Genomic DNA, 13,077 nt, shown 5'->3' with positions numbered 1-13,077 from the left:
CCGAGCAGATGTGTGAGCAGGTAATCAGGTATAGGCAGGTAACTCTTCGTATTACATGATTTCTCGCACAGCTCTCTTTGATGCTGTTGATTCATGAGATTTGTCGTAGCAATTCAAATTAATTGTGACTGAACCTCGGAAGCAAACTTATTTCTGCTCCGGGACCGTAACTTCACGAGGTGTATACACATTTAATATAGCGAGTGCATATTTTGAAGAGTCGGGAGGAGCGAACTACCTTGCGCTGCACTATAATGATCGAAACGCGAGAGGGAACAAAAAAAAAGGAAAACGATAACCTCGGCGCGCGCGTTTTTTTCTGGATTGCAATGCGGCGTCAAGTACCTCTCGACGCAATTTCTTGTGAATTCAGCCGTTAGTCGATTAATACCAATTCTTTTCTGCTTCACAAATGATCACGCACGTTTGGTCTGGAATAAGAATGCCTCTCTTATAGGTAGATTAGACGAATCTAATTTGACTGCATCGTTAGAAAGTCCGTTGCAGCGTCTTATGGACCAAATTGAACGTTGACGTAATAGTTCTGCGGAAACCCGCAAGGTGGAGAGAAGCAATTGCTACGACTGGGTGGATGTCTGATTTTCTCTTTATTCAAATTGAACGTTGCATGCCTTCTCTACGCCGAGGCAAGACAACCCGCTTCAAACCGTCCCCCATAAGATTTGTCATTAGACCTCAATATAGGCCTCGCCCCGGGTGTCCGCGGTTGAACGTTGAAACAGAGAGACGGCATCTAGTTTGCTTGCACTATTTCGCGTTTCGCTCGATAGTGTGTGCTCTCGACACGTAATGATACAAAAATAAAGCTTAAGAACGTCCGCAAGCTTCCAGTTGGAAAAGCCTGTGTATAGAATATCCGTGATCCCCTCTGCAGGCTCGCTCTGACTGCTGCATGTTGCTATGCGCGCGCTGACCGTTGACGTGCTTGCGCAGAGGCCCTTCCTGGTGGCGATGGTGGACAAGAACGGCCGCAGCCGGACGCGGCGCATGGTGGGCCTCAACTGCCAGGACAACTCGAGCGAGGAGCGCTGCTGCCGCTACCCGCTCACCGTGGACTTCGAGGAGTTCGGCTGGGACTGGATCATCGCGCCCAAGCGGTACGAGGCCAACTACTGCAGCGGCGAGTGCCCCTACGTGTTCATGCAGAAGTACCCGCACACGCACGTCGTGCAGCAGGTCAACCTGTCCGGCTCGCCGGGGCCCTGCTGCGCGCCGCGCAAGATCTCCGCCATCTCCATGCTTTACTTCGACAACAACCACAACATCGTGTACGGCGTCCTGCCCGGCATGATCGTCGAACGTTGCGGATGCTATTGACGCGCCGCGCAAGGTGGCCAAGATCTCCGTCCCCGGTCTGCTCGAAGGGGCCCCGAACTTCCGCCGCCGTGTGCGCGGAAGGCTGTGTAGTACAAAGAGACGCTATCTTTACCGTCGCGATGGTTCCGTCCCGTGGACAATGCCGGACCGTGTGGTTTCGGTGAGCTGTGTCGCCTGCACGGTGTCTCTTGCCAGTGTTCTCTGTTCCAGAGTATATGCCAGAGACCAAGTCATTTCACCCTGAAGACTACTCCAACTTATGCCAGTAGCTCTTCTGTCCTGAACATGCGTCAAGCATGTTGCCCAGTGATAGCAGCCGTCAGAATGGTTCTCTTCGGTGCCGGTGCAGCCGAGTACGTTCTCGAAAAAAAAGGGGGGTTGGGGGGGTCTTGTGTGACCCTGAGTTTGGGGCTTCATAACGCCAGTAAAGAAGGGTTGGCATACAAGGAGGGCTGCAGGCATTGAAGCGTGCCATCAACTAAGTGCTTCACGCGGAAGCGGGGTGAGAGAGTTGAAAGGTCTGAAAGTCAAGTTTGGAATACGCACACTTGCGTGATTTTTCATCTTTTCCCAGCTGTAACCGGTGTACCCGGAGGCACCGTGCATGAATTCATGCAGTCGTGCACAGGACTATATATATAGGCCGATGGAGCCGCTTCTCATCACGGTTCCCATAGTGCTGGGGTCGTCATTTTGTGTGCGTGCGCGGTGAATGAGGACATTGTGTGTGTTATCCGAGTGGTTTAACCTTGGCGCCTTTTCTTTATTTTATTTTCTGCCTCTTCTCAAAGTGATCTATTTAATGAAAGTACACGTCGCGATCCGTGATCGTCGATGTGTGATCATACTTTCTTTTTTTGTACATGAATTTGCGTTAGTGTTTTATTCTCGTGCCTTTTACCGAGTGTGCGAACAAGATCTGTTTTCGTTTGTGTGCACACGTGCGTGTGCTGTGTGGGTTTTCGAAAGCTGCTCCAAAGATGTTTCTCGTACAGCGTGTATGCGTCATTGTTTTCATATTTGTGAGCATTGTTTAAGAAATAATTTCACCCCCATATGACATCGATATCCTTAAAAAAAAAAAAGATGAGCTGGCCACAGCTTGCTCGAAGTATAGCTGAGGACAAAAATGCGGCAAAAGCTGCGTTGCTTTCCCGACGGCTGAATACGCAACAATCACGTGTTGTGTGTTATATCCGCGCGTAGCGAGCTTTTGGTGCTTTCTTTCCTGTGCTAGTGTCGCATGCGCTTACACTATATCTAGGAAGAACTGGAAACTATTGCTGTGAGAGTCTCACTATGAAATATGTGACGACTCGTTGACGAAGTGCCTGTTCCCGCTCATTGTTGTTTATTTCTCTTCGTGCACGCGTCTCTGCAGAAAAAAAAAAGAGCTTTTCTACACATGCTCGTGATTGGCACCGTATGCTCGGTTTTGGATCACATACGATGATGCCTCTGCGATTGAGACCAATTCATTTTTTCTGACTGAGCTGCACACTGTGTGTATATAGCTTTTGTGAACCGTCTGTGACAGAGAAACGACGTTCGCGTTTTAGACCGTATGCGTCCTCGAGCCCTGTGCTTGGCTAGTTTGTAAAGCTTCAGCTTACGCCCGTGTCATGTATTGTAAATATGTAGCCGGTGATTGACGCCATAGCCAGAAAATCGATGTGAAAACAGAATTTCATTCTCGAAGTGTTGCCTAATACTATATTGTTTGTATTCAACTGTCGCTCACAGCGGTTACAACTCGCTGTGGAGCCAAATGGGGCTTCGTCCCTTATCTGATCGTACACATAACAAACCATTGTCATTCTTCACTTGTACTGCGACGGCGCTGCCTTATTTTCTCAGAAAACAGGGGTGTCGCAACTTTTAACGCGACAGCGTTAAGGAGCTCGTGTCGCAGAAAAGCCGGTGTCGTCGGCGGCGTTGGCCGTGAGCGATAAATCCCAGCAGGCACTTTTCCCTTTCGTTTACTCCCGTCTTTCCTATGCGCGCGCGCGCGCGCGCGTGTGTGTGTGTTCGTGTGACACATCGACGTATCTTTAAAAGTTATTATGACTGTTATTCGCATACTTTACGGTTGCCGTGGACAATGAGAATGTTGCTTATACAAAGAAATTGCCTTCTCTTCCTCATTGTCAACGCTTCACGCTTCAAAAAGCGCACACGCTTGAACGTCGAAAAAATTTTCCAGTGTGACTGCAGGCCACGCTAAGGAAGCACCCTTCTTGACTTATTCTATAATGTGTGAACTCCGCTGCTTGACAAGTCAACAGATCAATAATAACGAAGGCATTGATTCAGTAATAGGGACGCTACTCGATCAATTGCCCACATTTGTAGAACATACAACGGATTTCGAGTTCTATAACATATGCTAACAGAAGTTTGGAAACAGTATCGCAAAAGACCTGTTGTGTGAGGCTAAAAATTTCGTAAATTGCTCGTTTCTTTCAGGATCAGCTTACTTGCATCTATAGTAAGGTTTGAATTACAAAAAAAAAGAAAGGAAAAGAAAAGCATACATGCAAAGAAAGTATCGCAGGTAGAAATTTACTAAGACGTCCTTCCCTCCCCCCCCCCCTCGTGTATGTTGACAAGAATCATTTAAATTAAAAGAAGTGATAACGTTTGAAACTTCTTACATGACACTCGATGGAGTGACAGTCCTTACCCTACATTATTACCTTCGCCGGTCGAAATCGCAGACCGATCCCACGACAGCTAAGCTGCCATTTATATACCGCGCATGGTTTTGTTAAAATGACCTGTTGTAAAGGAACAGATTTAGCTACATAAGTATGTCTATATGTAAAAAAATAGCGTTAAGCAGACTGATAGAATTACAAACATTGCGCTTTGCAGATTTTCACAGTGCGAAAACGCTATGCAAATCGTTTGTGAAACGTCGTCGCTTCAAAAATGAAGTTGCAGGCATTGTATGCTAATTGCGCGCCATCTTTGCAATGTTTGATCTCTGCCGCTGTAGTAGATCGTAAGCGAGAGTGCTCGGTGAGCCTAATCGTTGCATTTTGTATATGTGCCCATAAATACTGTAATACCGGCGTCATGTTGCGGTATGCACACTGTTTGTAACGAATTCGAGTCTTTCGGATCGTCTTGCGTTTAGATGGCATAATGTCAAGGGGAATGATAACACTTTCGCTTTTAACGAAGCACAGCTTTCGTGGGAACTTTTCATTGTGCCATACACCATTTGTTCCTGCAACGAAGGCCTGCCGAATTTGTCGTTATACGATTGTTGCGTCCTCGTGTGTTCTCTTTTTTTTATTGTTGTTGTTATTATTGTGCTCGCGTATTACAGAAAGTGTTCGGAGTGGACTATACTGTTGCGATGTGTGCATTTCGCGTGCGCGCCGGCGTTCTTTGTTTGCGTGTGGTTTGAACCGTGAGCTTTGAGATCCTTACCCGGAGGTGGATGGTGAAGATTTGAACCAGGGTCGTGTGGTCCCCAACAGAACCGGTCGCTGAAGTGATGCGCGGTCGTTGGGATATGTGCGCGCGATGTGGATCGCGTATATCTCTTTTGTCTGTGGCATCCGCGGAACTTATTTGCTTTCAAGGGCCTCCTTTCGTTCTTTCTTTTTTTTTCTCTCCGACAGCGTCCAAACATTGCTCTAAGGTGTTCCCCATCTAACAAAGGCAAAATATCTGTCAAAAAACGAACGAGGAAATATTTCTTTTGTTTTGTTTTATAGCTTGAACGAAAATCGGTGTGTAAAATAATGTTCGCTGCGTTGTTGCCAAGTCATTTCTTGTGCAAGTAGGAGCCTTTCTTTCTTTCTTTCTTTCTTTCTTTCTTTCTTTCTTTCTATGGGGGGGGGGGGGGATGCCTCAGACAAGCTGGCCGAAGTTTCGGTAGGCGTATACCTATCGAAATGTCGGCCAGCCTGTCCGAGGCATCTTAACTCCATTCATCCGACATTTATCTCGCAGTGTGACTTGTCGATGTCAATGGCGAAGTATAAACGCCATGGATCTATGCAATCCATGTGTGCTCAACTGCAGATAAAGATCCATACTTTAACCCTACAAGGCCTAACGTATCATTTTTGCTACGCTGTGTTTTATACCATGAAATCATGCTATAAGCGCGGGAAATTTTAACGCAAAGCCCATAGTATAGCGTCTTGATACGATGCAGCGAGTTTTCAGTTGCGAATAGCTCAGCAAACCAATGACTAAATTATTAATTATTATACTATTCATTTATTACACAAACAACGTTTCATTGTTTCCTTCTTTTGTACGAATGTACTCTTTAAGCACAAAAATAGAGGTAAACAGGCTGTTCTAATTTATCTAGATGCCGAATGGAGTTTTTGGGCTCTGTGGGGTTAATGCAAGCCTCTATAGCTTCACTCGCGTCCAACTTTCTACCTCCCACCCCCCATCTCCCTTTCTCTCCCCCCCTTTCTTTTTACGTGCACAACTGAAAGACAAACGACAAAATTAAATGTTTATTGCCGCGCTTGGGCTTCAGCGTTTAGAGCTCTGACGGCAGCTGTGGCTTCGAGTGACGCATCTGACATCTTCAGGGCCGCATTCCTTTGCAGGAAAAATGCTGTGGCTCAGGCGTCGACGTGTTTTATCGGCGTACAGCGCAAGATACTACACGGACGGGAAAACGAGCTTAATTTTAAGCTGGCCTCTTCTGTCGTCCTTTAATATACCTGAAATTCCTCTGCGTTCTCGTCGCCTTTTCTCTCTCTCTCTCTCTCTCTCTCTCTCTCTCTCTATGTTTCTTTCTCGAGAGAAAAAGGAAACGCGCAATTCCATCGCGTAACTGAAGGGCACGCTAGATAAAGGCGATTCGGTAACTCTTACTCACGTAGACTGCTGAGCTGGAGCTACAGCTGATATAGCGCTGCTGACTTGTGCTTTCGTATACAAAATGTACAGTGACGTGCTATACTGCTCCGACTACTCTGGTAGCTCTGTAAAAGAGTGTGTGTCAGGGTATAACGACCCATGCGCGTTTTGTGCGCGCAGTTGGTAACATATTTGCGCAGTCGGTGCGTAACTTTGCCATCGTGTCAAATGCGATGTTTCAAGCACCTTTTCTTTTTCTCTCCCTCTTTCCTATGCAGTATTGAACGTTGAGCCACATCTAAGTGAGCACGCCTGGTCATCAGAGGAGGTTAGTGCAACCGCATTAACAGAAAAGCGATTGTATACACCAAGCTATCGTGAAGTATCCTCGGCTCGGTTAGCCAGTCGATCACACAGCGAATGAATAAGGTAACGACGGTTTACGTATAGAAAGGATAAGCGACAACACTTCGCTACCAACCTTGACAATTTAGCTATTCTCGCCCTTGAGAGCATTGAAACTGCCACATGACGTTCGCTCTAAACGCACGCGGTTAATACTGGCTGTGATATCAGCATTTGAGTTGCGCGCTTTGATCTGTCCCGACCCCTCTCAAGACTTCAAGGCCTGCCTTATACCTTATTATGAAAAATGTCCGCATGCCGAATAACCTCCACGTCCAATAATGTCGTACGATCATTCGGAACTATTTGTGAAAACCAACATGGCCCCCTGATAACCTCCGTAGCCAATAACCCCATATCGTAAAACCCATATATGATCATGTACGGGGACAATTGAATATGGAGGCTATGGGGCATATTGCATATGTCATATATTCATGCGGCATTTTTTAGACAAAGAGATTATCTGGCACATATTTTTGTAATAAGGTACTTTGCTTGTTCATATTTGTATACAAGCATCTTGTTTCTTGTGTTTCGCCTCGTCGATCAATCCCCCAGCTTTGCAAAACATATTGCGTGACACTACACGCGCAATTTGTTGGCCCTGGGTGCAGTGCATGTGAAAAGCGTTTATTAATGCGACGGCGTTTTTTCTTCTCTGTCCTACTTCCGCTCTCTCCTTTTATGTCGCGTGTTCGCTGTATTGTGATCAACAAATGTACATTTGACGATCACTCATCCAGGCTTGATGAGCATAGTAATGACATATTTGTAGATACTAATGCGTGAGCATGCACTGTCGAAACTTGAAGCCAGAAGAACATCCTCTCACGCACAAGAAGCATAAATTCATTCGTTGACAAATGTTCTGTGATATTCACAATAAAGATATGGAACGTCACTGCGTCCTGTAGTTGTTCCTTTTTTCGTTTGTTTCACTGTGGCCTGACGGAATGTTATTATCCTAATTTAGTAATAAAAAAAGTGAAGTCAAATACATATTTAAAAGAAATGTACGCTGTGAGAAATTTTTCACTTCATTTCATCCCGATACCCAACTTTCAACGTAAGGCAAGTTTTTCGCCGTTTTCTGGAACTTGTTCGCCGTCGTCGGTGCGGTGGTGTGCTAAGCCTAGGCTTGCTTCGTGGCCGCCGGGATTGGGCCTGACCCCGGCGTGGAACCATACGACATGGCGTCCGAGATGGAGACGGCCACGTCTCCGACGACATCGAGCCCTGGCTCCGGCCAGATGTGCGTCGAGGTGCAAGGGCAAGAGATTTCTCCTGAGGAGTTCCACACTGGGATCGGCTGGTGGCAAGTGGGCCAGCGCATAACAGCCCCGGCGAGCGAGGGCTCCGCCGCTCGCCAGTCGAGGCCTAAAACAAGAGACCACGTCAACAGAAAAGTGATCGCAACGACAACAAGGGCAGCGAGAATGCCAGACGTGCTGCCGAGAGAGGACACCAAAGTGATCGTGAGGCCGCGGGGAGGCCTAAACATCGCAAGAACGCAGACTGGGATCGTTGCCTCGGCCATCATGGCTGCGGCGAGGGTTTCGAGAGAAGACGGTGCGGCGGATACCTTCTGCCCCAACCTACACCAGAATATCATGGTGGTGAGTACCCCCGATAAGGGGCGTGCTTTGACCTATGCCAAGATTCAGGCCATCCGAATCGGGGACAAGATACACGAGGTAGGCGCGTACCAAACCACACCATATGGCACGGTCAAGGGGATCATTCGAGGCATTCCCATTGAAGATACTCCGGCGGATATTGACCGGAACGTTGTTAACTCAAGAAATCCATTAGCAAGAGGGGCGCAAAGAATTGGCAATACGACTACCGTAATTGTAGCTTTTGAAGGCCAAAAGGTTCCAAATTATGTATGTTATGGCCCTGTGTTAACGAGGTGCAGTCTGTACCGCAAGCATTTCGATGTCTGCAAACAGTGCGGCAAAATAGGCCACAGAAGAGACGTTTGTCCTAACCCCCATATGAAAGTGTGCTTCGATTGTGGGGCCAATAACCCTGTCGATGGCCACGAGTGTACGCCTAAATGCAAACTATGTGGGGGACAACACCCAACGGCCGATAGAGAATGCAAGAACAAATACAAAACTCCCTACGTAGTAACGAAAAGGCAGTGGGAGCGCAAGATGGCGGAAGAGAGCGTACAGCAACAACTAGCATCCGGAGAGTTTCCACCGTTGATGACGTCAGCAGGAGTGAGCGGCACAGCTGGTCGCCACGAGTCACGCTCGCGCGGGAACAACAGCGAAAGTCAAAACCGAAGCATGAGCCGCCACCGCCGATCCCCATCCAAAGACAGAGTAGCCTGGGCAGACGTAGTAAAGTCGGGGGTAGCCAAGAAAGAGCAGCAGCAACAGCAGCAGCAGCAGCGACAGCAGCAGCAGTCACCGCCATTTCGAGGTGGTGGAGGGAAATTTAAAGACGAAAGTGAGGCAATGAAGGCGCTAAGAGAAGCAAACGAGGCGTTGCGGAAGAAGAACACTGAACTAGAGGCGACAGTCAATAAGCTCAGCAAGGAAATGGCAGAGATCAAGAGAATGATGACGGTCCAGCTACAACAGCAGCACGCACAGCACGCACAGCACGCACAGCACGCACAGCCTTTATCGCCACAACCACAGCAGATGGCAATGACCGAGGATGAACCCGAAGTAGCGGTGAACCCGAGGACAGAGAACGCGGCCTCGGCGGGTCCGGCACCCTAGAGAAGAGTAATTGAAAATCTTAAAGAGCGGAGACTCAGCGATAGGGTAGACAACCTTGAAGATAGGCTCACCCACTTTGAAGAGTATATTCGCACGACATTCACCAAGACAATTACCGAGCGTTTCATAGCAATTGAACAGACGTGCCAGCAATTAACGACGACAGTACAGAATTTGGCAACGCAAATGGCTAACTTTCAGCAAACATGGATAGGAAATCAACCACCGCAACCACAACCGCAGTGAAAGGCCTCCTGGTCTGGCAATGGAATTGCAACGGTTTTGCTGGGAAAAAGGCTGCACTTCAGCAACACTTAGAACAAGTATCAAGAAAGCCAGATATTATCATGTTGCAAGAGACCCTCATTGAGGAAGTAAAGCTCTCAGGTTACCGGTCCCACATCAGCCCACCAAGCTTCCGGACCGCGGCCGGCAGTAGCGGCAGGGGAGTTTGCACCTTGGTGAGGAAAGGCATCACGTACGTCGAGCACGAGTTATTGAGCAAAAGCCCAATCGAGCACACCATGGTAGAGGTGGTTACCGGGAAAAAGCAGAAGGAAAGCTCTTTTCTGGTAAACGTGTACAGTAGCCCCTCACACGGAAAGCAGAAATTCAAAGCACTGTTACACAAAGCGTGCAACATCGCGGGGCCCGACAACACGCTGGTAATCTGCGGGGACTTCAACGCGCCGAATCAAGCCTGGGGTTACCCCAAAACATTGGCAATGGGCAGGGACCTAATGCAAGATGCTACCGACTTGGGACTGAATCTAATTACCGACCCAGCATACCCTACAAGAATCGGCAACTCGATCACCCGAGACACAACGCCCGATCTCACTTTCGTCAGGAGTAATGGCGGTGGTATGGCGGACTTCGAATGGCGCAACACGGGCCACGAATTGGGAAGTGACCATTACATTGTGGAGGTCGCTGTCCCGCTCGGTGGTACCGACGAAGTTGGCAGAAGCCTTCGGAAACATAGAATTACTGACTGGGACGTGTTTCGAGGATTGTTACCCGATGAGAAAACCGAAATTACGGACATTGAGAAGTGGTCCACCGAGATTGTAAACAAGGTAGAAAAGGCCACCAAGGAAGTCGAGACGGACGAGCGTGTCCACAGGGTCGACAGCCGCCTCGCCCACCTCATCGAAGCCAAGCAGTCCATCCTGTCAAGGTGGAAGACGCAGAGGACAAACAGAAAGCTACGCAAGAAGGTCGCCGAACTCAACCGCGAGATCGAGTCCCACAGCCGAGTGCTATGCACACAGCAATGGAATGAGGTTTGTAACGCAGCGGACGGCCAGATGCACTGCGGCAAGACGTGGAGTATGCTGAGGCATCTTTTGGATGCGACCACGACCAAGTCTCACCAGCACCACAACTTGGCCAAGATCATCCACAGGGCGCTGACCGAGCACGGGGAAGACGAAGTGAAGAAACGCCTCGACGACAAGTACCTCCCGGTCACTCCCACAGACACGCACCCGGACTACCTAGGCGAAGCAAACGAGTGGCTATCGAGACATTGAAGTATGGGAAGTACGGGTTGCCCTGCACGATCTCAACAGCAACTCCGCCGCTGGTCCCGACCGCGTTACGAACAGGGCGCTGAAAAATCTTAACGAAGCGGCGATAGAGAACCTCACGGCATACTTCAACACTTGCTGGCGAGCCGGATCATTACCTCGGCAGTGGAAAGCAGCCAAGACCATCTTGATTCCCAAGCCGGGCAAGCCACCCAACATTGAGAACCTCCGGCCGATCTTGCTTACGTCCTGTGTGGGCAAAGCGTTGGAGCATGTACTCATGAACAGGTGGCAGAGGTACCTGGAAGATTCGGGGCTCTACCCAAACACCATCATCGGGTTCCGAAACAAGCTCGGAACTCAGGACGCCATGATACAACTGAAAAATGACATCCTCGATGACACTACCAACACGAAAGACAAGCGAGCCATCTTGGGTTTGGACCTGCAGAGCGCTTTTGACAAAGTAAGACACTCTGCGATTCTGGCCCAGGTGTCACGGCTAAACATGGGCAAGAGAACTTATGCGTACATCAAGGATTTTTTGACGGAGAGGACTACTGAAATCATCGCCGGTGACCTGCAGCTCCAAAAGAAGAAGCTCGGCAGTGTCGGGACCCCCCAGGGCTCAGTCATCTCGCCATTGCTTTTCAACCTTGTAATGATAGGGGTGGCCGAGCGCCTCTCACGAGTCGCGCGGGTCCGACACACCATGCCGACGACATAACGCTCTGGGTCCCAGGAGGAAGCGACGGACACATCGAGAATACATTGCAAGAGGCGGTTGACGCTATCGAGGAGCAGCTGGACGGGTCTGGGCTCGTCTGCTCCCCAAGCAAGTCTGAGCTATTGGTGGTTCCTCCGAAAAGGACAGCTAGGAAGACGAAAGGCAACGAGCCTGCGAGAGAGCAAGACACAATAAAGATCAAGACGAGCGGTGGTCACATGATCCCGGCTGTCGAGAAGATCCGAGTGCTGGGGATGCTGATTGAGCGCAAACGAGTCAACGGCGAGACGGTCAACCGTCTGGCGGCCAAAGTCACCACGGCCATCCGCCTCATTAAGAGGGTGTCGCACAGAACAGCAGGCATGAAGGAAGAAAGCCTCACCCGGCTAGTGGAATCCTTCGCTATAAGCCACATTAGATACGTTGCTGCTTTCCACAACTGGAGGCAGTGCGAACGCAATAAGATCAATGCGCTCATACGCAAAGTGTACAAGGCTGCACTCGGACTTCTCGACTGCACAAGCACCGACAAGTTCCTGGCCTTGGGAGTGCATAACACCCTGGAGGAAATCGCCGAGGCGCAGAGGACCGCTCAGCTCGCGCGGCTATCAGAAACAAGAACGGGCAGACAAGTGCTGCGTGACCTAGGCCTGGGACCAAAGGAAATGGGACCCGAAAATACAGAGGTGCCTGTATCGGACGCAATTAGTAGACGGCTACGGGTATGTCCGGTGCCAAGAAATATGAACCCTGAGTTCCACAAAGAGCGGCGGGCGGCGAGGGCCAAGGCGCTCATCGATCTCCATGCCAAAGACAGGGGTGCCGTGTTTGTGGACGCGGCAGAGTATCCCCATGACAGAAAGGCATTCGCCGCTGCAGTCGTCGGGGCATCGACCGGTGCAACTAGAACAGCGGCGAGTGTGCGGACTCGAGGGGCGCATCAAGCCGAGGAGGTGGCCATTGCTTTGGCCATCGCCGACCCCGAGTGCACGACTGTGCTCTGTGATTCTAGGACGGCAGTGAAAAATTACGCCAGAGCAAGGGTGTGTGGTGAAGCCGCGCGTGTGCTGCGTGTGGTCGATCTCGCGAGTGAAAGTCGGTGTGTGGTGATAAAGTGGTTTCCGGCCCACACGGGCAGTGATGTGTCGGATCGCGGCAACGCTAACCACAACGAGACGGCGAACGCGGCGGCGCGAGGACTAACCAACCGTGCCGCTGCTACTACAGCCGACCCGTCGTGGTGGTGGGAAACCAAGGACAAAATGACTTCGTACAATGAAATTGTGAAATGGTACCGACTAGATGCGAAGGACTATGCCGCCACCTCATCCGGGCTTGACCCGTAAGGAGGCGGTTTTATACCGACAACTTCAAACAGGGTCGTTATTCACCCCGGTGCTGATGAGGCACGTGTGTCCAAGTGTTTATGAAAGTGATCTGTGTTGTGTGTGCCGAAAGGAAAGAGCCACTGCAGCTCACATCCTTTGGGACT

The 13,077-nt window shown here is 49.6% G+C and overlaps 1 protein-coding gene across 5 annotated transcripts in view; it reads left to right on the top strand.

Annotated features, from left to right (window-relative positions):
- Positions 1 to 2,113, top strand: part of LOC135900241 (growth/differentiation factor 11-like) — a 232,362-nt gene extending 230,249 nt beyond the window's left edge. For all 5 annotated transcript variants that reach the window (XM_070531937.1, XM_070531936.1, XM_070531940.1 and 2 more), the window contains one exon: positions 955 to 2,113. In XM_070531937.1, the coding sequence (XP_070388038.1) occupies positions 955 to 1,338 (384 nt within the window). In that variant the 3' untranslated portion in view covers positions 1,339 to 2,113. The remainder of the gene's footprint in view (positions 1 to 954) is intronic.
- The last annotated feature ends 10,964 nt before the right edge of the window (positions 2,114 to 13,077 follow it).

This window comes from Dermacentor albipictus, chromosome 1 (genome assembly GCF_038994185.2).
Source record: "Dermacentor albipictus isolate Rhodes 1998 colony chromosome 1, USDA_Dalb.pri_finalv2, whole genome shotgun sequence".
Lineage (NCBI taxonomy): Eukaryota > Metazoa > Arthropoda > Arachnida > Ixodida > Ixodidae > Dermacentor > Dermacentor albipictus.
The sequence above is the reverse complement of the archived record's forward strand: the minus strand, read 5'-3'. Positions and strand labels throughout refer to the sequence as shown.